We start from the raw sequence: 23,585 nt of genomic DNA, 5'->3' as shown, positions 1-23,585 counted from the left end.
AATTTTTGCTGTGTGTCTTAAAAAGGTAACATAATGAAAAATTAGACTACCATTCATGTTTGATCCATGTATACCAGACGTAATTAAGAGAAATCAGTGGGGGCGATTCTCAAAGGTAACTAAATCAGACTTCCAGACTTGGTGTCCTAGGCACATGATAAAATTCTTGTCTTACTTTCAAAGAATGCATGTTTTTGGTGAGTTGTTCCAATGGTTAATTACCTTCACAGTTAAAAAATTTGCACTTTATTTCTGAGTCTGAATTTGTCTAGCTTCAGCTTCCAGCCATTCTATTTTGTCTGCTAGATTGAATAGCCCTCTACTATCAAATTTCTGTTCTCTATGTAGTTAGTTACAGACTGATCAAGTCATCTCTTAACTTTCTCTTTATTAAACTAAACAGATTGAGCTTCTTGAGTCTTTCACTGTAAGGCATTTTTTCCAGTCCTTAAATCTGTCTCATGGCTCTTTTCTAAACCCTCTCCTCCAATTCTCTTCTTTAATTGTGGACAACAGTACTGAACACAGTATTTCAACAGTGGTCGCATCAGTGCCAAACACAGAGGTAAAATAACCTCTCTACTACTCCTCCTCTTTCTTCCCCAGTTTATACTCCTAGGATCTTATGTTCAGCTGATTATTCAATATCATCCCACAAGTCCTTTTCAGAGTCCCTGCTTCCCAGGATAGGAGTCCCATCCAGTAAGTATGGCCTACATACTTTACATTTGAATGCTTCGAAATGCGTATTGTTTGCTTGCAGCCAGCTTACTAGGCGATCCAGGTTGCTCTGTATGAGTGACCTGTCCTGTTCTTTAGTTCCCATGTCCCCAGTATTTTTATCATCTGTGTAATTTATTAACGATACTGTTTTCTTCCAGGTCATTGATAAAAATATTAAATAGCATAGGGCCAAGAACCAATCAGTGAGGACCTTGTTAGAAAGAAACCACTTGATTATTCCCTATTTGCAGTTAAACAGTTTTTAATCCATTTAATATGTGCCATGTTGATTTTGTATGTTCTAGTTCTTCTTCAAGTGCTTGCTCATGTCCATTCCATATTAGGTGTGTGTGCTCGCCACATACACTGTGCTGGAAGTTTTTCCCTCAGCAGTATCCATAGGGGACCGGCTCTGGCGCCCTCTGGAGTGGCACCTGCATGGCGCAGTATAAGGGGTGCTGCCAGCTCCCCCCACCCTCAGTTCCTTCTTGCCGCGAGTGACGGTGCTAGTACATCCACTGCTTCGGCTAGCGTTGTTTCGTTCTCTGTTCTTGTGAACTTTGAAATCCTGTAAAATAGTTATATATAGTTAGTAGTTTTAGTTACCCTTAGGAGTTAGTTCTTGAACTTTAGTAGTAGTTCTTGAACTCTTCATTAGTCTGGGACGGGACCCAGCCAGGGGTTGTGGCATGCCCCGGTCCCCAGGCTTTAAGCCCTGTGCTCGCTGCAAACTGCCTTTTCCCGTCAGCGATCCACATACCAGCTGCTAAGGTGCTTAGACGAAGTGTACATAAGTGACAAGTGCCACATCTGCAAGACCTTCAAACCTAGGACGAAGAAGTGCGATATCCATCTAAGAGCACTCCTAATGGAGTTGTCACTCACTCTGGCACCGGAGCAGTGGTCCAACTCTGCACCGAGCACAGTGGTGCAGAAACTGTGCACAGTGCTCCCCTGGTGCCGTCCACGAGCCAGCACCAGTCTTCCTCCATGGCTCCGCTCAAGAAGACACTGAGGAGAAGATCCCCTACCTCCTGCAAGGGAACGGAAAGGGCATGGGGAGAGCCAAGGCCTGTGTCGGGCAGCTCAACATCCCCCTCGGGAAGTTGGGCCCCAGCTCAAGTCAAGCGGTGCAGCCCATCCCATGCTTTGCTTGTGACTCCAGATAGCGACGCCCGAAGCCCTTCAAGCAGCTCAGGAGATCCTGATGCTCTCTACTTAGAACGTACGCCTTTCCGTAAATTGACTCAACTCTTCATTGCTACATCAGATAGAATGAAGGGTCACCCGGTGTCCTCACAGAGGATTTCCAATTGGATTACCTCGTGCATAAGGACCTGTTATGACCTGGTGGGGGTTCTGCCACTGCCAATTGTCAGAGCCTACTCTGCGAGAGCGCAGGTGTCTTCGGCGGCCTTCCTGGTACACGTTCCTATCCAGGACATCTGTAGAGTCGCGACGTAGTCCTCTGTCCACACGTTTACTGCTCATTATGCCATCACTTAGCAGGCCAGGGATGACTCTGGGTTCGGCAGAGCTGTGTTGCAATCTTCTTGTCTGTGACCTCCTACCCACCTCCAGGGGTACTGCTTGGGAGTCACCTAATATGGAATGGAGATGATTAAGCACTCGAAGAAGGAAAGACAGTTACCTTTTCCCGTAACTGGTGTTCTTCAAGATGTGTTGCTCATGTCCATTCCATGACTGCTCTCCTTCCCCACTGTTGGAGTTTCCGGCAAGAAGGAACTGAGGGTGCGGGGAGCCGGCAGCGCCCCTTATACCTCACCATGCGGGCACCACTCCAGAGGGCACCAGAGCCGGTCCCCTACAGACACTGCTGAGGGGAAAACTTCTGGCACCAGTGCATGTGGGGAGCGCACACACCTAATATGAAATGGACCTGAGCAACACATCTTGAAGAACACCAGTTACGGAAAAAGTAACTGTCTTTTTCTTAATTAAAATACAGTTTGGTATCAACTCAGAAGCTTTGAATGAGAGCTGCGGAGTGCTCTAAAATCCACATGGTTACTCAAATTGTGGAGGTATGATGGAGGTAGTATTGGAATTGGAGCACTGCCTGAGCATTTGGAAGGGGAAATGGAGAGAAGGAGAATGTTGGAGGTGCTGGAACTGTGCAGGGAAGAGTGGAGTGGAAAGGAGGGAATAGACCTGTTCAGTGGGGGATGTTGGCAGCTTCAGCACTACCCTTCATAACTCCCCACTGCACTCATGCCATGAAAGGTCTGTCCTCTTTGAAAACATATCCCCACTGACTCTGTGCTTGTCCCTGCACTGTACCTGCCTCCTCACTCTAGCACTTCAGCCTGCAAGTTTCATGCCAGCACCAGTCTCTGCATGACGAGGAGGGTTGAGAAGGGAGGACTAGGCTGTTTGGGACAAGTGGAGAGACAGGAAACAATGCAGGAACAGTGAAGGGAATAACATACAGCCAGTGGCATTGAGTTACCTGGATAATCTTTGCTACGGAGCCAGAAGTGGTGGAGAAGGAGAGCTGGGCTGTGATCCATGGGTCTGCTGAGGAAAAAAAATAATTCTTTTTTTAAACAAAGGGAATTAAATGCCAAAGAACTTTAACACAGAGTTAAAGTTGCTCAGTAGTATGTCAAGCCCTCACAGGTCTCATTCAGATATGCTCGCACCTCTGAAAACCAGGAAATAGAGTTAAGGCACATGCTACTCTACAACACAACCTTACTCTGCCCTCTTCGAGTGATGCCCCAACATTCCAATAACACACATGCTATGGACTGCTCAGAGAATGGAATACATGAGCACTTGGACAAAGTCTAACACCGTAGTTCTAAGGCAAAATTGGGGTTAGGCTACGCATAGTCAACATGAGCTGTCAGACTCACACCAAGCCTGCCTACTCCACACAAACCATGCCTTTACCCTTGACCTGAGGATTCCTGCAGAAACATTGCCTCCGCTTACCCCTCACTAAGTACCAGAGACAAAAGTCGTGTATGCCACCAGACTGCTGACAGTTCCCATAACAAGACTACCTCTGTGTGCAGCTGCTGATGCAAACTGCAGAAATCCTCACAGAAATGAGGCATACTTGATCCTTCAAAGTACATGTGAACTCCTCATATCTGTGACAGTTCTTCCAACCTGCTCCTACCAATTATTCCATCATTCAGTATAGCTACCTCAAAAACTGTGCTTGCAGACAAATGCTATCTGTCCTCTTCGGTTGTTTTACAGTCAGAGGTCAGACCTTTGAAATCATGTAATTCCCATTACCAGCTTACCTATTTTCACACTCCAGCTGCAATATTATGTAGCTGTCTATACTCAGTTCCTATCTCCAATTCCCAAAGTATCATTACAGGATCTTTAGCTCTTCAGGAGAGATTAGCTAATAAAATCACATTGGAACTGAGGAACATTCGTGAGGAAGAGAATTGTGAAAGTTTGGAACTGTTAGAAAATTGTGACCCTCCCTCCTGATTGACAGTATACTAATTCTCTGTGGTGATTCTAGGCAAAAAATACCAAGCTTCATTGGGAAAGAGAAATTGTGAAACTCTGGGAGTCTCTCTTTCTGTGAAAGAGAGCCTTGAAATTTCATTTCCTCATTTCCTGAAAAACCCTTATTAATGAGGGGACTGGAGACAAATATCAAATGAGGGCAGCTTCTGATGCTTATATTACAAAAATGAAAGTGGCTGTCTTGGAGTTATGCTTTTAGGCGTGTGTTGGCTACAGGTTTTGGGGATGTCTCAAATTTCAGCAGAAACTAGAGAATCTCCTCTTTCTTGAAGAGGATGTGCTTCTGGGGTTTGAAAGAGTGGAACACATGTTAATAAAGCCACCCTTTGTCAACTTGGTGCAATCATCCAGCCCTTGCCTTTAAAAGTGCAGTAGTAGGAATTCAGGGGTGTCCAGAACACCGTGCAAATAACCCTTGTTGGTTCCAGCCCCATGCTCCCAAGCAGTACCAACCTTTTGTTTATGAAAGGCTGTAGAACAGGTAAGCAATCAGTTTCTGACCTGGAGGATAAGCAGCCTTCTACCATCATTGGCCCTAATCTTTGGACACCTGTGGGTTCTAAGTATTTTTGCGGGCTACTGAATCAGCATCTGGGAAAGCCCACCAATTTTCTCCCACCAAGCTCACGTGAGTACAGTTCTATATGGAATATCAAAGATGGAAAAATCCATTCCCTTCTTGCAAAAAATGTCTAATCCATGCTACCTACAAAGTGTTTTGTATTTTTCCAGCTACTTTCTGATACCAAAAGTCCAATATCACCCATCCCGGATATTGGGGACTTCAGCCAGTATTTGATCAATGAAAATTTCCAAATGAAAGTGTCCAAGATGTAATTCTAACCTTGCTGGAAATATCTGCTGGTTATGTGCTTTTGAATGAAGTTCACCTCTGTGCAGAGGACCTGGACAAGGCCTACACACAAACGAAACATTGCAAAGTCGGATTTAAGTTGACACCAATACAACTGGTTAGAGCGTGTCTACTTCTCAAGGGTATTCCCCCTCCTTCACTCTGCTAGTGATGCTAGCATTGAGGCTTTGTTCTCCATTTCTCCTTCATCTATGACTGCGTAGTTACTTACTGTCCCTGTGCATGGAATGCCCTCTAGGACTGGTTTTTCCAGGCTACTTTCTCATATAACCTCATTAAGACCCTCTCTGTTAATGCAATATCGATAAGAAATTGGTCAAGTGTTCACATATGTAACTTTTTTTCTTAAAATGTTTAGCTTCATGATCTGTTCAAACGCTAATTAATACCTGTATGATCCTATAATTGTAACCCTTCGTCTTTCCTCCTTCATTTTGTTTGTTTTTGTTACCCTACTTTGCAATTCATCTGTAAATGGATTAATTGTTCTGGACAGGGACCATGTATTTTTGTCTGTACTGTAAAGTGTCTGGCACACTTTTGAGCACTGAAAATAAGTTCTTAGCCCTGTACCTTGAATCTTCTAAAGTCAGATTTTCCATGTATACTCGTGGTGTCCTAAACTTGTACATCTAAATACTATATGTTCATTCACAGATTAGACATAGGCATGTGCATGTAATCAACGTGCAGTGATGCTAACTTAAGACAACTGTTCCACGAGAATTGCAAAACAGCAGTATCAAGTTGTCTATACACCTGTATATTAAGCAGTATGGTTTTTACTCTTGCCAGATTTAGTGTGTCTCCCCAATAGCTTCCTGACATTTCTGGATAGTATGGCCAACGTGTCTTGAATGTCTCTAGTGCAGTGTTGTGAGTTGTGGTATCTTACTTGTTCTTGCACACTCTTTCCACACTCTTGTGTATAAATAATTTCCAAGCTTGTTTACCTATTTGTATGGCCTTTTTAGAGTCATCTGTGGAGATGTTGAGTCTTTATATTGGGATCTAATACAGTATATGCTCTGGAATATTGTTTTCCTACTGCTTTCTGACAAGAATTACTACAAGTATGTGACATATTCCCTATGTGCTCACGCTTCCCCACCTTTTCTCTGTAGAGTTGGGCATAACAGTTTCTTTAGTTTTTCATTGCAACTGCAATAAAAAGAAACTGACAGCTGAGGCAGTAACTGGCCATTACGCCTCACCAGCAGGTGGGCTAAAGACTCTATTTGTACCAGTTTTGACAATATTTTTAAGTGGACCAACATTTTGGCATTTGATAAGATTTTAAATTGATTTAGGATATTTGAGATACACATGAATGGAAAAGATCATACATTTCCTTCCCCTGTCAGTAAATGGACACATTTCTCTTTTCATTTCATTTCATTTCATTTCAACTGACTTGGAATAACTCCAATGAAGGAAAATAAAAAATTATCACTTTTGCTGTAATAATACAACACATTTTGGTTTATAAACTAAACTAATTTGAAATTAATAATTAATGCTTACAGTGGGAAAATACTATTAAACTAATGGGGAAAATATTAAAATGTAAACTGAGCAAATTATTTCAAATTTATAATTTGAGATATACAGATACATAATTAGAATTTAAATTTGTCTAACTGTACTTTCTCTACTTTTAAATAATGAAATATGTAATGTTGGTTTTTATTGGGAGCATTACACTGAATTTTTAACTAGACATTTTCTTACATTGTTATGTCTGTCCAGAGAGCATAATCAAATTAATAATCTCAAAGTGCTTTAATAGTCATTTTCTATAATAGTGGTGTACAGCATTTGTTATAATTGCATTAAAATCAGGTATATGGAGGACTTGTTACAGGAAATCTCCCTTATGTTCTAAATAACTATTCTGTGTCTTACTGCTCTACTAAGAGAAAATGTAAGGTTTTTTTCTTTCAATTGTCATGTTTCTAAGTTTTATAACTTGTACTTTATATAAACATGGTAATATATTTTATTGGACAAACTTCTGTTTAGTGAGAGAGACAAGCTTTCAAGCCACTCAGAGTTCTTCTTCAGGTCTGGGAAAGGTAATCAGGCCTGAAGAAAGAGCTCTGTGTAAGCTCAAAAGCTTGTCTCTCACCAGCACAGAGTTGTCTAATAAAAGATATTACCTCACTCACCTTGTCTCCCTAATATCCTGGGACCGACCCAACTATAACTACACTGCATTTGTATAAAAATAACACTTTTGAGTAGTAATTTATTGAATAGCAAAAAATCAGTTAATCACGATGTCCGGGTTGTCTGTCTTTGTAAGTCCAGTTTCAGAAGGAAGCTCAACTGGCTGGCCTGAACGAAACCCTAGTACCTGGTCATAACTTCTCACAAAATATTTAGTGTTAAAGACCATCCAGGCATCTTCCTCGATACAAAAAGCACTGCATTATTGTTACATGTTTAACACTTCCTAAAATAGTGTGTACTGCAAATAAAGGAAACTATAGCGTTAATTTTTTTGATATGGTGCCAAAAAGCATACTGCATCAGCATTTCATGGTCCAACATTTTCAACATCATTTTTTTTTCCTGTGTGTGAAATTTCAGCAGATTGTTATGCAAAATAGTTTTGTGTCTCTGTGTGACTGGGGAGACAGCTGTTAGTCCTAATGAGGAGTGCTAGCATTACAGTATTTCCGTTGATTGAGACCCACGGAGGGAGCAGAATGTTCCAGATCAGGCAGTGGTGTGTGGTGAGAAAGTGCCACGCTGTCAGCTGGAAGTATATGCTCGGCTGCTCGCTACGACAAGATAAATGAGTTTTGCTGGGGTTTGGCAGAGTCTGAAGCTTTCCTGGAGAATAGTAGTAGCACACCAAACTCCCTGTGGGACCCACGGTTTAAGGTGTCACAAGACGACTGCCTCTTTGCCAGTTTTTTGTCCTACAATGCCTGTCATCCTTTTGAGTTATTAAAAACCTAATGTCTTTTAGCATTCCATTAACACAGGGTCTAATGATCTTTTGTTGATGCATTTTATTAATTTAACCAAGGGGATGTTAACTACAGTTTTAACTTGGTTAGAACCACTAAAAGGCCAGTAAAAACAGAAGAAGTGAGAAGTTATTTAATCTCTTCCTTTTTTTCTTACATTAATGGTTTGTATTCAGTACAGATAAATCTTGATTTTTTAAAAATTTTATTTATTTATTTATTTTTAACTTCTAGGTCTCCAAATGTTTGGTGCTAACACATTAACTGGCTGCTTCAGCAAACCCCCTGAGTTCAAGTTCTGTTTTAGTTTGTAACTGAAATATTGGTTTTTGTTGTTCCTATTTTGTCTAAATTAAAGAACCTTACAGTTTGATGTGATTTTTACCAGTCTCATATCAAGAAAAGCCCCAAATTGGAATAGTAGGGAGTTTCAAGTGAGCTATGATTTGAATTGCATGAGAATAGTGCAGCACCGGCCCACACTCTTAGGCCAATGGTATTATTTGCACCCATTTCTGAATTTAATTTACAAGCAATTTGAATGTGTCATTGAATGCGTTCCACCTTCAAGAAACTTAGACTTGGTGCTTAGTAAACTTGTTTATCTAACAGTAGTTTAAGCACCGATAATTTACTGCTTGTCTGTCTGCAGGGAGGTGGTGGCAACTGCACCTTCTCTGCGTACGTTTACATTGCAATTAAAAACCTGTGGCTGGCCTATGCTGTTTAATTGCAGTGTAGATGTTTAGGTTTGGGCTGGATCCTGGACTCTGGGACCCTCAGTTAAACAGCCCCTTACCCTGAGCCTCACAAGCCCAAGTCAGCTGGTATGGGCCCACTACATGTGTCTAATTGCAATGTAGACATACCCTCTTTGCCTCTCTGTTGAAGAGATCCAGGAGGGGAACAGTCAATGTGGTGGAGGGGGAAAAATCTCATTTGATGGCTTCTGAGGAAACCCTATGACAAACTTACTACTGAGGAGTCTCTTAGTTGCATAAGGAGCTACTGTAGCATCATACAGAAACCATGTATTTGTAGGTTATACTTTGGAGGAAAGATTTACTACTTGTTTAACTCTGTTGCATGGTATGGAAAATACATGTACCATATAAAATTCTCCAGCCCAAGAAGGAAGTAATTTTACCATGAAAGGGTATTCATTCCAGTCGTCTAGGGCATCTATTACTTTGCTGTCCAAGGGCTCCATCCTGCAATTGTTGGTGAGAGCCAGATTGTGCCTTCAGTATTTGTGGCCCCAAAGTACTATTTAGGTGCACAGATGTCTCTGTTTTTGTGCTGGGGAGCATGGAGTTCTGAAGATTGGGTTGTGAACACCTTTGATTCATGCTGTGTGAATTTCCCTGGATAGCTTAGTTGCACTCTAATAGTGCATTAAGAAACTTTGTATCATTAATACAGTGGAGTTGAGTCCTAATTAGAGTTTAATTTGATGTCAATTTAAATTAAGAGGGCTTGCGTAAACTGGTCCGTTGTGACCTGGATAGTGCTAATCTCAATCAGTAGTCTGAATAGACATGAAATCAAATTCTCACAGTACAACAGAAATGACAGGAACAACTGACATCTTAAATTAAAATTACTAAATTCCAAGAAAGTGATGTGCCTGACCTCAACTACAGGATAGGTCATTAAATCACATCCATAGAAACTGAGCTGAGAAGCATACTTTAATGGTTTAAGAGAGGGAAGAAAATGCCTTGAGCACATTGGATAGGTGGAAACTAGCCAACAAATTTTTAGTTGAGAATTTGTGTATGTATTAATGAAATAAAATTTGAAGAAATAGGCCAGAACCCCTGAGATCTATCATTTCAAGTTTAACAACTAAATGAGTATTCCTTTATGGTCACTTTTCATAACATTTTCATCTTTCATTAGAGTTCAGCAATATATCTGACATTCTGTATTTACATTTCTTGGCACCATTTTTCTTCCTTACGGGTGCTGATACATTTTTTTTTTTTATGTTGTCATATCACAGATTTAGGTATAATGGGTCAGATCCTACATATCAGCTGATGATCTGTCAAATCTTTCTAGCAGTATCTGAAATGTACCCATGAAATGTGTCTATGTACCATTACGTACGTGTGTGTGTGTGTGTGTACACCATAAAATCTAAAAATATTTTAAACCAAAACATTTTCTAACTTCATCTGAAGTCTCTAAAGGAGCTTAATTGTCTTCCTGATGTGGACAAAATACAAATGACTAAAGCAGTACAGAAATTCAGTTTGGCAGGAAAAATATAGAAGCTTGGGAGTTGGGAGATTAAAATAGTTTAATTTTACCTTTAAATGTAACATTCATTCCATTTTAATGAATAGATTAGTACTTTATCTTCTGCCAAGGTGACCAGAGTGAATGAAGAGGTCTTCATTAGGGATGTTATGATTTGATAACTAAAATTAGAGATGGAAGATTGGGCAAGTTAGTAGAAATTATAGTAAAGAACAGAATTATCAGACATAGATAAACATGATTTATTGGGGAAAAGTCAACACTGTTTTTGTAAAAGGGGAAGTCATTCCTTACCAGTCTATTAAAATTCTTTGAGGTGTCAACAAGCAAGTGAATAAGGGTGATCCAGTCAATGTACTGTACTTGGATTTTCAACCACCCTTCGACAGGATCCCCACCAAAGGCTCTTAAGGAAAGCAGGCACTCATGGTATAAGACAGAAGGTCCGCTTATGGATCAGGAACTAGTTAAAAAAAGATAGGAAACAAAAGGTAGCTTTCAAGATGGAAAGAGGTGAACAGTGGGGTTCTCTGTACTGGGACCTGTGCTGTTCAGTGTATTCATAAATGATTTGGAAAGGGGAGTAAACAGCGAACTAGCAAAGTTTGCAAATGATAAAAATTATTCACGATAGTGAAGTCCAAAGTTGATTGAAGAATTACAGGGGTATCTTACAAAACTGGGTGACTGGGCAACAAAATGTCAGATGAAATTAAACAGTGATAAGTGCAAAGTAATGCACACTGGAGAAAATAATCTCAACTACACACATATACACACAGGCTCTAAATTAGCCGTTACCACTGAAGAAAGAGATCTTGGAGTCACTGTGGACAGTTCTCTGAAAACTTCAGCTCAGTTCGCAGCACAAGTCAAAAAAGCTAACAGTGTTAGGAACCATTAGGAAATGATTTAGAAAAGAGACAAGGGTGGACCGGGACATATGTTAAAGGTTTATAGAATCATCAATGGTGTGGAAAAAATGAATAGAGAAGTGTGTTTACCCTGTCTCACAATACAAAAACCAGGAGTCACCTGATGAAACTAGTCGGCAGCAGGTTTAATACAAACAAGAGGAAATTTTTTTTCTACACAACATATAATTAAACTGTGGAACTCATTGCCATGGGATGTTGTGATGGCCAAAAGCATAACTGGTTTCAAAAAAGAACTAGATAAGTTCATGGAGGGTAGGTCCATCAGTGGATATTAGCCAAGAGGGTCAGGGATGCAACCCTGTGGCTGGGCAATCCCAAATCTCTAACTGCCAGAAACTGCAAGGGGAGGATGGCGTAGATCACTCCAAAATTGCCCTGTTCTGTATGTTCCTCCTGAAGCTCTGGTACTGGCCGCTGTTCGAGACAGAATAGTGGACTAGATGGACCATTGGTGTGACTGGTATGGCAGTTCTTATGACTACTTAGTTTCTCTAGTCTGTCTGTACCAGTGGAGCACTTTTCTCTACAGTGTTGTTTTTTCCCCTAGGGCTTTGTCCAATCTAGCTTTATGTGCCATATGACCTGGCTTCCCTCATTTCCACTGAGAGTTTATTCAAAGTCTAATATCTCTCACTTGAAGATTGCCTTAATTTTTAGTCACTTTGGTTTAAAATTATCTATTGTAAATTACACATTTAAAAGAACATAAGAATAATTAACAGAAGAATTTGAAATCAAGGTTCCTTAACTCTTCCTGAAGCTTTGATTATTATTCTTTTTTACTCCCAATTGTTTAGCACCGTGACATCAGCTGTTTTCACAGTGGGTGACAATGTTGTTTCGGGTAGCGATGACCGTACTGTAAAAGTCTGGGACTTGAAAAATATGAGATCTCCTATTGCTACTATCCGTACAGACTCTGCAGTGAACAGGTAAACAAATAGTCAATTGAGTTAACCCTAAAAATTTTCAATTAAAATGTATTGAACCTGAACTAAAATTCAATGATCAAGAGTGAAAACAAAGCTTGGGTTGGATTTGTAAAAAGCCTTCTTATAAAGCAGATAATTTTGCTTTCCTGGAATTTCTGGTGGTAGTTGTGCATCTGTGTGCCACAGATGATCAAGCTTATTCCAATAAAAAAAATCTTTGCTGTAATATACTCATTAATACTGTTAAATTTAATAGTAAATATTCAACCACATCACTGTCAATGAACTCAGACTTGTACTGTCAAGTCCTATTTGTCAGGCTCAGTTTTGTACATAACCTACTTTTATCTTTTCTGTGCAGGATTAATGTATGTGTTGGCCAAAGAATCATTGCCCTTCCACATGACAACCGTCAGGTTAGATTATTCGACATGTCAGGAGTGCGATTAGCACGGCTCCCTCGCAGTAACAGACAGGTAGCTGAATTTCTGGAGTGCAAATGTTGTCAGTTACTGAAAATTAGTGTTCAATACAAAACATTTTGAGTTTTCTAAATTTGGGTAAATCTTTATCTTGGAACAGATAAATTAATATAATATTTTAATTTTTTTTACTGAGTCCTCAAAATATGTATGATGTATATTTTCAATTTAGATGGTTTCACCTTGACTTCTCTGTGCTGAAGTGTTTCTGACTTTTTAAAATTTTTTAAATGAAGTGAAGAATGCTTAAAAACCACTTGAAGTCTAAATGTAGAGTGTATCTTAGAACATGGATCTGCTCTGAAAAATGACTGACTACATAACATCTTGAAGTTCCAGGTCTCTCAGTGATTGCCTGTTAAATTGGTTTAGTTTACAAGTAAAAAAAAGTTGCAGTCCATCCTGCAAACTGAAGTTTTTGATAGTGATGCTTTTTTCCCATGCTTGTGCTAGTATCCGTTTTGGACTTGGGACTTAGTAATAGAGCTGATGTGTAGGTTTTAAAAAAAAACAAAAAAAACCCCCGCAACATTTTTCTCTCCTTTAGTGTAGGGGCTGTAGAGTTAACTGGAATAATGTAGTAAAAACAGTCCTGAAAAATTTAGCTAGTGTGACTCATAATAGATACAAAATAGATCTGAGTAGTAAGGTGCCACTTTTATATAGTCACTTGTTCTAACAATAACTACCATTTAAAATTAGAATAAACTTACTTAATATTGCAGTTCTGTAGCATCTTTCAAGCATTCCATAGGACCTGAAAGCATGTTACAAACTCTGCATCTCACAACATTCCTGGAAGGTAGATGTATAGAAATCACATCGCATGCCACTGAAATGCAGCCCACTCTGGGGGTGGAATGCAACAGCTGTAAAACACTGCTACACAGTTTAAAAGAAGGGTTTTAAGAATAGCTTAACCATAAGGAACAGGGAGGGGAGTATTGAAGTGTCAGTATTTCAGTTTGGTTTTTTGATGCTTCAGCCTGCAGTAATGATCCTTCTGATTTGAGGGTTGGCAAGGATTCTGTTTGGGACTGCTTGTTAATTGACTTGAGGGGTAGCTGTTGTGAGACATTATTTTTCTCCCACAGTGCGACTAATGTCATGGCTCCACAGTAGTATTAGCTGTTCTTTGTTAAGAGAATGAATGATCAGAAACCAAAACCAAATCTCTTGTGAGTGCCGAGCCATTGGAATGTCACTGAACAGGCTGCTATTATTTTTCTTACAGAAAGTAACTTTTGTTAATACTTTTTAAAAAAAAAAAAACAAAAGTAGATTAAGACTTCTGGGCAAGATCAGTAATTAGGCAGGACCCAGGGTGCTGGTGATTCAGTTGGTGATACTCTTTTATATAAGCCAGTATTGCCAGTGCCCCAGCATGGTTTTAAGGGATACTGTGTGCTGAAGAACTTACCTTTCAGGTGAGACCAACAAATGATCTTTAGGGTCCCTATTAGGGTACATCTACACAGCAAAAAAAACAAAAACTGTGCAGTATGTCTCAGCCTAGGTCAGTTGACTTGGGCACATTCTACAGGACTAAATTTAGAAGCGTAGACATTCAGGCTTGGGCTGGAGCACAGGCTGTGATACCCAGTGAGAGTGGGACGGTCTCCAGCCTGAGCCCAAACATCTCCATTGCTATTTTTAGCACTTTAGAGCAAGCCCGAATCAGTTGACCTGGGCTGCGAGACTCTCTGCCACAGGGTTTTGTTGTTGTTGTTGGGTAGACACACCCTTAGGGGGCAGTGTTTGAGAGAGAAGTGGTTTCTGTCTTTTATTTGGTATAACTAAAAAACATTTTGCAATATGGCATTAATCCTGTTTTTAATTCTAAAAAGCATCAGGAAAGTAATTCAAGTAGATCGCAGCAAAGCAGTTCAACAGAGGATGTAATACTTAAATTGAGGATTTTCGTGCTACTTGATAGATCTTTAAGATATTGAAGATTATAGAAATGGGGAGAGGGATCATAGTTTCATGCTCTTTTCTGTTAAATTTGTAGATACATTTTTACAGGAAATAAGTAAAAGGAACAAAGTCCTTCAAAACTCGTGCTGTTCTGGAGAAACCATGTTTACAAATCTCTGAAATTATTTTTCTGTAGGATGTAGATTTTTCTAGACTGTAAATGCTCCTTTAGGTTTGTAGTACTTTAATATCAGCAGCACAGATCTGTCCAATGCCTGCTTTTCTAAACAAAGCTATTTTCTTTCACGATATTCCAAGAGATCCACATCAGACTTCGTAGCTAAGGTTACGTGTTTGTCACGGAAGTCACGGATTCCGTCACTTCTTCAGCAGCCTGTGTGGCTGGCTTGGGAGCCGCCTGAGCAGCTCAGGTAGCCCCTGGGCCAGGTGCACTGACCACTGCTGGGGAAGTCTCGGGCCCCCAGACCCTCAGGAGCAGAAGTTTGGGTATGGGGGGGGGGGCTCAGCGCTGGAGATTGGGGTGTGGGGCAGTGCTTATGTGTTGTGGGGGCTCCCCGGTAGGGCGAAAAGAACTCCTCTCCCTTAGCTCCTAGCTCCATATGCTGCCTCTGCCTCCAGGTGCCGCCCCTGCAGCTCCCATTGGCCGGGGTTCCCAGCCAATGGGAGCTGCAGAACTGGGGCTTGGGGTGGAGCAGAGGCAGCACACGGAGCTAGGAGTTGGAGGTCGCTGCTTCCCAGGAGCCGGGTAGGGAACCTGCCCCAGCACCCACACCCCTCCGCCCCCCAGCTATGGCCCCCAGGACCCATGGCGTACCACCTGGAACACCTCCTCCAGCACCCGCGGTGCCCCCAGGGCTGCCCCCTTCCCCCTGTTTTAGTCAGAGGTATATAATAAAAGTCATGGACAGGCCATGGGCTGTGAAGATTTGTTTACTGTCCGTGACCCGTCCATGACTTTTACTAAAAATACCCATGTCTAAAACATAGCCTTATTCATGGCATATAAACTTTTATTTTACAAACTAACTTGTTCTTACATTTTTTTTTGTGCTCTAAAACTTGCCAAATGTACTTCATTATATTTGAGAGCTATTTTTTTCTGATAGAAGTGTGCATGGCAAGAGAGAGACTGGGAATTTTTAATAAAAATTAATAACATCCAGTGTTCTGTTAAACACTGGCGCTTAAGATACTGGAAGGTTCATCCTGGTGTGACCTTTTAGATAATATAAAAAAATCTATTTGAATAGGCTTATTTGGTAAATGCAAACAGATACTTGTATCAGTTCATCATGAATTAGTATAGTGAATAGGTTGCTAATTTTAAAACACCTTTATTTAATGTAATACTAATTTATTTATTTAAATTGTAATAGGGCCATAGAAGAATGGTTTGCTGTTCAGCTTGGAGTGAAGACCATCCAATATGTAACCTATTTACCTGTGGGTTTGATCGTCAAGCTATTGGCTGGAACATCAACATCCCTGCCTTGTTACAGGAAAAATGAGATGCTGGAAGAATTTTTGCTTTTGTTGCCATGGACTTGTAAACTTTTTTGTTGTTGCAGACTCTTCTGAATATTAGTCTGCCTTCATTGTAAAAGTTCTCCCTTAAAAGGAGTGCTTTGTTGTTACCACATTGTGCACCATTTGCATGTAATGTACAGAAAATGTGACTTTTTTAAAAATTAGTTTGTCTTGTGTATGAACTTTTATATCTTGGCATCCACTGGTCAGTAGAAAGGAGTTCACTGTTATATAGAGCACATAAGTGTTCGTAAGTTATTCAGCATTTGCTAGATGAACAGTAGGGCATTACATTTGTGACTTAAATGTGAAATTTATATACTTATTGTGAAGAATATATAGTAGTCTATTGCATTTTCCATAATTTTACATATCTGCCTTGTGTTAAATGGAATCTGCAGGGCTGAACTTCAAGAAGTGTGAATTTCAGTAATAGTATCATGTTAAACATTTTCTTGTTTGCATCTGTCTGAAGTATGATTTTTAGTGCTGCAATGTAGTGTAACTTCAACTCCAATTTTATTTCTAGTTACTGGAGAAATAACGGATTTGAGAAAGGAAAAAAACAAGCAGCCTCTTGTAGTGTGCATAGAATGCTGCGTTAAAACATTCAGGATGTTTTTGCACATTTCTTTTGAAAAAGAACAAGAAAATGTTCATTCTGCCCTTCATGCATAAAGCTCATTCCAATCTTATATCATCTCACACTAGCAAAAATCCAGAATATTATGATTCTAATCACTGATATCTATTCAAGCAAATTTTTAAAGCACTTTAGTTTATAGCTATTGTTATAAACCATTTATGAAAGTTTCAGATGTTCCACTGAATGTGAGTTGACTTATATAGGAAGGATTTGACACTTTTTGGTTACCTACCCCGAAAGGAAATTTTGTTTGTTTTTTTACACCTTCAGTGAACATGTTTTTAAATGGGTTCATTTCCCTAGTTTTATTTTGAGCCAGCAATATGAAGTAAATGAGTACTACCTCAAAAAATGAATTTCGGTCAGGATAAATTGAGTCTTTCCATAACCTCGAGAAAGTGCTTTTGGTCTGTGTCTGAAATACTGTCTTTAAGATGAAGAAAGACAATCATGCCAAATGTGATTTTTAAGATAATTAACACTTAAGGCTAATGGGGCAATACCACAGATAAACACCATGTGTCATCTTTGTTCTTTCAGCTCTAACTAGGGCTGCTGCAGTCCCTTCTCCATTCCAGAGGGAATAATTCTGTAGCTTTTCCCTCCTTACTCCCAAGTGATCTTACACTGGCTTTCCTCCTCATTGTGTTTAGCCTTGTACTGGCATTGTGTTGAGTTATTCCCAGCTGTTGCTCAAATAAGCAAATGCATATGGCAGCTGACATTTTCAGAAGGAAGAGGAAGGCTGCTTTAGACCGATCTTTTAGCTCTGCCCCTAAGTGTGTGACATATCACAGCATAAGATGAAAGATCAAAGTAATTAGATGGTGGCTTCTTATATAGTAGGATATTTAAAGTGGATTGCCATAAGATATTAAGTATTATGATCTAATCACATTCTTATGATTATATGAAACAAAAGCTGAGCTTGAGTCCTCTACAGCACTGCTTAGAGTGAAGTTGAGAGGCTGATTTGTTAACCGGATCTTTCATTCATTAGTATATGAAGGCAAAGAGGTGGAGTAGGAGGGGAGAATAAGTGCACCATTAAGTAATTATGAAAAAATTGGGGTCCTAGCAGTAAGCTGAAGCATAAAACTATGAAAGGATAATAAGGGGTGAGGTGGTTAATGGAGAGACTAATAGAGCATATATGTGGCGACTTCATAGAGCAGAACATCTTACAGTAGCTTGATTTTTCAAAACACTTGTTTTTCTGAGTAACAGTATATATGTAGACTGTGAGTCTTTCAGAATTGCCACACTTTCATACCTGCTAGTGAAGAGTTCAGATGATCAGCTGTAGGCTTTAGTTGCTGGTATCAGAAGACTTTTATTTAGAGGACCCTGTCACAGTATCTACGGTAATTGTCAAGTGGTTTTTTGTTTCTAACAATTTGGAAGATAGATTTTTTTTTTTTTACTCTCTGGGGCATACACACTGGGTTGGTGTTGGGCTACAGACATGTTTTTTACAAACAAGACTAAAACATATTTTTGTTAGAGAGGAAGGAAAAGAAACATAAGCACAGATGCAGTCTGGATACTTTAAAAAAAAAAAATTCACATTTTGCCATGTGCACCTCCTGCTAATAGAATCAAAGCAGCTTCAGGTTGGTCCATATCCAGTATCCTGAGCAATGATTAACCATTTAATTTGCTTGGACTTGACAAACTTAGGTTGGAGGAAAGGTTAATAGTGTGATTCTACCATCCTAAACTGTATTTAACATATACATATGTAACACAGCCATTAGAATCTATGCAGTTTAATTGTCATTGTTTCCAGTGGCTGCTGATCTTTATATCACCAGAGTGATCAAGCTCTGACATCAGAAAGGAGTATACACTTATTTCCTCTGGGGATGGAGTGGAGGAACCAACCAAGGTGCTAGAGACAGGGTCTCAGGAGCAGACTAATACTTAATCAGTTGAATGACTGTACCATCTTTTAACTTTTATATATTCTACTACTTGGATGAAATATTGAGGCCATACGTTTCCCCTTCCAGTAAGGCAAAGGTTGGTGGTGGACAATGTTATGCTGACTGAACATGTGTAAGCATTTCAGTTTTGGTCATGCATGGAATTGAGAGTGTTCAAAAGAGAGCTAATCAGTGCTGAACTAATTATATCCAACATTTCATAAAATGGAGGAAAGTTGCTGTTACATATTTTCATTATTGATGCAGAACTTCACTTGGATGCATCACTGGACAAACTCTAAGATCTTTTGTGGGGGGGAGGGTGTTTCCCCATAAGCAGTGAATATTGATTTTCACAGACTCAAATTCTGTACATACTTTAGAGTCAGAATAATTTGGTGTGAAACATCTTATTTGTTGTCTAAGTCTGTGCAAGCCAATTTTTTGGGGGGGAAAAATCCTGAATTTATAAATATGTGAAACGACTTGTTTTTATTTACTTGTATTCTGCTGATTGTTTTTAGATGTTTAGTGTTTTCTTCATTACAGGTTGAAAATGCATTAAATCATTCAACAGAGTTTTGTAACTTGCTGTTCATAAACTCTGTCCTTATTACCTTAGTGTTGCTGTTACCTCAGTATTGCAGCCAATGGGAAAGCAATCAAATGATTCCCCACCACCACCATCATTTTCAACCGATCTCTCTCTTCTACTCTAGTTCGGTTTCCAAGGCAATGGCAGGCAGATTGCTGCTGGAAAAGGGCTAAAGCTGTCCCTGAAAATATGACTTCTGTGTTGTAATTTGCTATGCTGACAGTTCAATATAGATTTAAAAAGGGCTCAAATGTCTTTTATTTCCATTTTTTTTCAAATTCCATTTAAGCAAATCTTTAATTGCATCTTGTTGCACAGGTTATAAACGCCCTTTTTTAAAAAACGTTGTATGAAATTGATTTTTGTGCTTAAAGAAAGTAGTTAAAATGAATACAGTACAATTTTAATTTACCACTGATATCACTTACAATAAACTGAGATGAAGATTAAGTGATCTTGTAGATTCAAACATCCATGTAAAAATGAATGACAAATGCTATGGAAACATCTTGCAGAATTCAAATCCATCCTAAAATGTTCATGTAGAGTTGTCAGTATCATGTAACCATTCCACATTGTTCTTGTCTGGTCCCACAAGCTAAGCAGGGTCATGTCTAGCAAGCAATAGGATGCAAAACCTTCAAGGAGAAAAACCTAGAATACGTATGGGTTTGGAGCTCAGGATACAATAGATGGCACTATTCCAACTCTCTGAACTAGTGTTGTTAATTGGTGTTGCTGGATATACCCCTTGCTGGGCCCTGGGAGGGGAGGATATTGCCTGATTTGAATGCAGTGCGGGCAAGAGCCAGACCCAAGCAGGGGGAGAGAGTAGATTGGGAGACAGACGCTAAGGAAGGGGAGTTACTGGGACAAGGAGTCTGGGGCAGAGTGGGGAAGGAAACTGACTGAGTTGGGGTGGGTGAAGTGAGACTGGATCTGGCTGGTCAAGAAAAGTGGACTGAACCAGTGAGGAGGGAGGAGGAGATAGGGGCAGGGGAGAGCCAGGATGTGGTGAGATGACTGGGACAAGGAGTACTGGGGGGGGGGGGGCACTGAATTCAGATGAGCACTGGGAGAAAAGTTTGGACTGGGAACCAATTGGGTGTGGAGAAATGTGGTCATTGTGGAAGGAGACTGGAGAGACCAGATTGCCAGAGGAACTGGGGAAGGGAGGGATCTCTGCCTGGGTGAGGAGACTAGGGATGTGGAGCTTAGGGCTGGTGGGAAAATGGAATGACTGGGCAAGGGAGTGGCAGGGAGACTGGTAGGAGGTGTATGGAGGGATGAGACAAGGACTTGCTGGGCAAGAAGATGAGGACTGGGGTGAGAAGCCTGAGAAGTGGAGACATGGGTGGCTAGGTGAGGAGAATGGGACTTAGGTGAGGAGTCCAGGGTGGGAAAGAGACAAGGTGGAGGCAAGACAGCAGAATGGGTCTTGCTTGAAGAAAACAAGTGGAAGTCGGTACCTGCTACAGCACGCTCCTCAAGCCTGGAATGGAACCCAATTTCCTTGAAATCAAAACTTTTTAATCATGCTGATGAATCATGTGGGTGTCTGTGATGTCACATGATGGGATTTCTATGTTTTCAGTTTGCTTTTTTAAAAACCTAGGCAGTTATGCACACAAAGCTAGGCTGAAAGAACATAAAGGTTGCAGAGTCAAGAACTTAACAGTTGGGAAGTGCCAGAATTAAGACTGCATATGAACCCTTAATTTGGCCCTCTTGTTTGTGTGCATTTAGAGTAGAGGTTGTCAAAAGATTTCTGATGGAATATTTTTCTGCTGGAAAATGCCAGTCCCTCCAGACATTCCATGAGAACTTGCTGGTTTCATATAATTTTGTTTAGAAAAAAAATCAAAATGAAGCATTTTGAAAAGGTCAAAACAGAATGTTCCTGATCAGGTTGGAACATTTTGATTATTCAGACTTATTTGATGATTGCAACTTATTTATATTTTCTATATTTTATAAAAAATATGAATATATAAAAACATTGTCAAGAGTCTAAATCCAAACAACACATTTCAGTTGCACCAAAATGTTTTTTTAATTCCACGGGCATCCAGATCTGCCATTTCCTAGTGTCTGCAACTTTGAGGTTTTTTTAATATAGTTTTTTGTTGTATGTGTAGTATGACTTAGGTCTTCATATTGCTGTGCAAACATCTATGGTCAGTAATGGTCTCATTTACACTTGGAGCCAGAGTAGACTTTAAATTCAGCAGAGAGTCCTGTGGCACCTTGTAGACTAACAGACGTATTGGAGCATAAAGCTTATGCTCCAATATGTCTGTTAGTCTACAAGGTGCCACAGGACTCTTTGCCACGTTTACAGATCCAGACTAACATGGCTACCCCTCTGACACTTGTTTAAATTCAGTGTCCTTAATTCCAGGTTTGACTGGTTTTGTTTTAAAAAAATCCCCTACAATTTCATTTGGGTATATTCAATTTCCATCTTCAAGTGTTGTGTAGTGCTTCTAAGCATCGTCAAACAATTTCGTGTATTCACCACCAGAACTGACAGCATGGCAGTAGTAGGTAAGGATTCTGGATATAAAAGATCATGTGAAAATCAGCAATTCTTTTGGAACAGTATCCTTCCTAAGGACACAAGCAATGGTTACACTGAAATGTCTTCAGTTAGGGTGCACACACTAGCAGTTTTTAGACTAGGTATCTTTGCTTCTTACTTACCTGACAGGAGCAAATTAAATTAGTTAAAGGAGATGCCATTTCACCTACTCCTTTCCACAACACAAAAGCATAGGGCTTGTCAGCACAAGAAAGTTATGCAGTTTAAATAAGTGAGATTTTAAGCCAGTTTAAATTAAATCTGCAACCACTCTCTTACTTTGGTTTAAATTATGCTTACTGCAGTTTATTTTACTAATCAGGGAGTCTTTAAGCTAAACCAAAGTAAGGATATGTCTACACTAGAAACACAGTAAGGATATGTCTACACTATGGCCCAGCTGCAGATGCACCACTCTAGTGTTGACACTGACTAGAGTGATGGAAGTGATCCTTCCACCGGTGTAGTAAATCCACCTCTCTGAGAGACGGTAGCTAGGTGGATGGAAGAGTTCTTCCATCCACCTAGCAGTGTTTGCACCAGGGCTTAGGTTGGTTATACATTGCACAGGGTGTGATGTAGTTAAATTACCTAACTCTAGTGTAGAGCAGCTCTGAGAGTGTCCACATGTTTAAGCTAAATCGGTGCAGATCTCGGAAGGATAAAATGTCCTCGCTACAACTCTTCACTTGGCAGATTTTAGCACCTTCTTCAAAAGCCCTCTGAAATCAATGAAAAGACTCCCATTGACTTCTGTGGGCTTTTGATAACACCCTAACAAGTCTCTTTACAGATTAGAATACATATGTACAGATAGTAGGACTGTCAAGTGATTAAAAAATTAATTGCGATTAATTGCACAATTAAAAAAATTAATCATGCTGTTAATAATAGAATATCATTTATTTAAATATTTTTGGATGTTTTCTACATTTTCAAATATATTGATTTCAATTACAACACAGAATACAAAGTGTACAGTGCTCACTTTATTTTTTATTACAAATATTTGCACTGTAAAAAACTAAAGAAATAGTATATTTCAATTCACCGCATACAAGTAATGTAGTGCAATCTCTTTATCATGAAAGATGAACTTACAAATGTGGAATTATGTACAAAAAATAAGTGTTTTATTTTTGAATGCAATGTAAAACTTTAGAGCCTACAAGTCCACTCAGTCCTAATTCAGCCAATTGTTCAGACAAACAAGTTTGGTTACAATTTTCAGGAGATAATGCTGCCTGCTTCTTGTTTACAATGTCACCTGAAAGTGAGAACAGACGTTCGCATGGCACTGTTGTAGCCGGCTTCACAAGACATTTATGTGCCAGATGCTCTAAAGATTCATATGTCCCTTCATGCTTCAACCACCATTCCAGAGGACATGCGTCTATGCTGATAACGGGTTCTGCTCGATAACGATCCAGAGCAGACCGACCCATGTTCATTTTCATCATCTGAGTCAGATGCCACCAGCAGAAGGTTGATTTTCTTTTTTGGTGGTTCGGGTTCTGTAGTTTCTGCAGTGGCGTGTTGCTCTTTTAAGACTTCAGAAAGCGTGCTCTACACCTTGTCCTCAGATTTTACAAGGCACTTCAGATTCTTAAACCTTGGGTCGAGTGCTGTATCTATCCTTAGAAATCTCACATTGGTACCTTC

At 39.8% G+C, this 23,585-nt stretch overlaps 1 protein-coding gene and 1 long non-coding RNA gene across 4 annotated transcripts in view; one reads left to right on the top strand and one right to left on the bottom strand.

The window, feature by feature from the left end:
- The window catches only part of WDR37 (WD repeat domain 37), a 65,987-nt gene extending 46,208 nt beyond the window's left edge, over positions 1–19,779 (top strand). For all 3 annotated transcript variants that reach the window (XM_074946240.1, XM_074946241.1, XM_074946242.1), the window contains 3 exons: positions 12,095–12,229; positions 12,591–12,705; positions 16,026–19,779. In XM_074946240.1, coding sequence (XP_074802341.1) covers positions 12,095–12,229; positions 12,591–12,705; positions 16,026–16,157 — 382 coding nt within the window. In that variant the 3' untranslated portion in view covers positions 16,158–19,779. The remainder of the gene's footprint in view (positions 1–12,094; positions 12,230–12,590; positions 12,706–16,025) is intronic.
- LOC141981787 (uncharacterized) lies at positions 1,862–10,516 on the bottom strand. Its single transcript, XR_012637920.1, has 3 exons — positions 10,410–10,516; positions 3,194–3,261; positions 1,862–2,324 (listed from the first exon to the last, which is right to left on the bottom strand). It is a non-coding gene; the product is annotated as an uncharacterized LOC141981787 (long non-coding RNA).
- Positions 19,780–23,585: the final 3,806 nt, after the last annotated feature.

Source organism: Natator depressus, chromosome 2 (assembly GCF_965152275.1).
Source record: "Natator depressus isolate rNatDep1 chromosome 2, rNatDep2.hap1, whole genome shotgun sequence".
In the NCBI taxonomy this organism is placed as follows: domain Eukaryota; kingdom Metazoa; phylum Chordata; order Testudines; family Cheloniidae; genus Natator; species Natator depressus.
The sequence above is the reverse complement of the archived record's forward strand: the minus strand, read 5'-3'. Positions and strand labels throughout refer to the sequence as shown.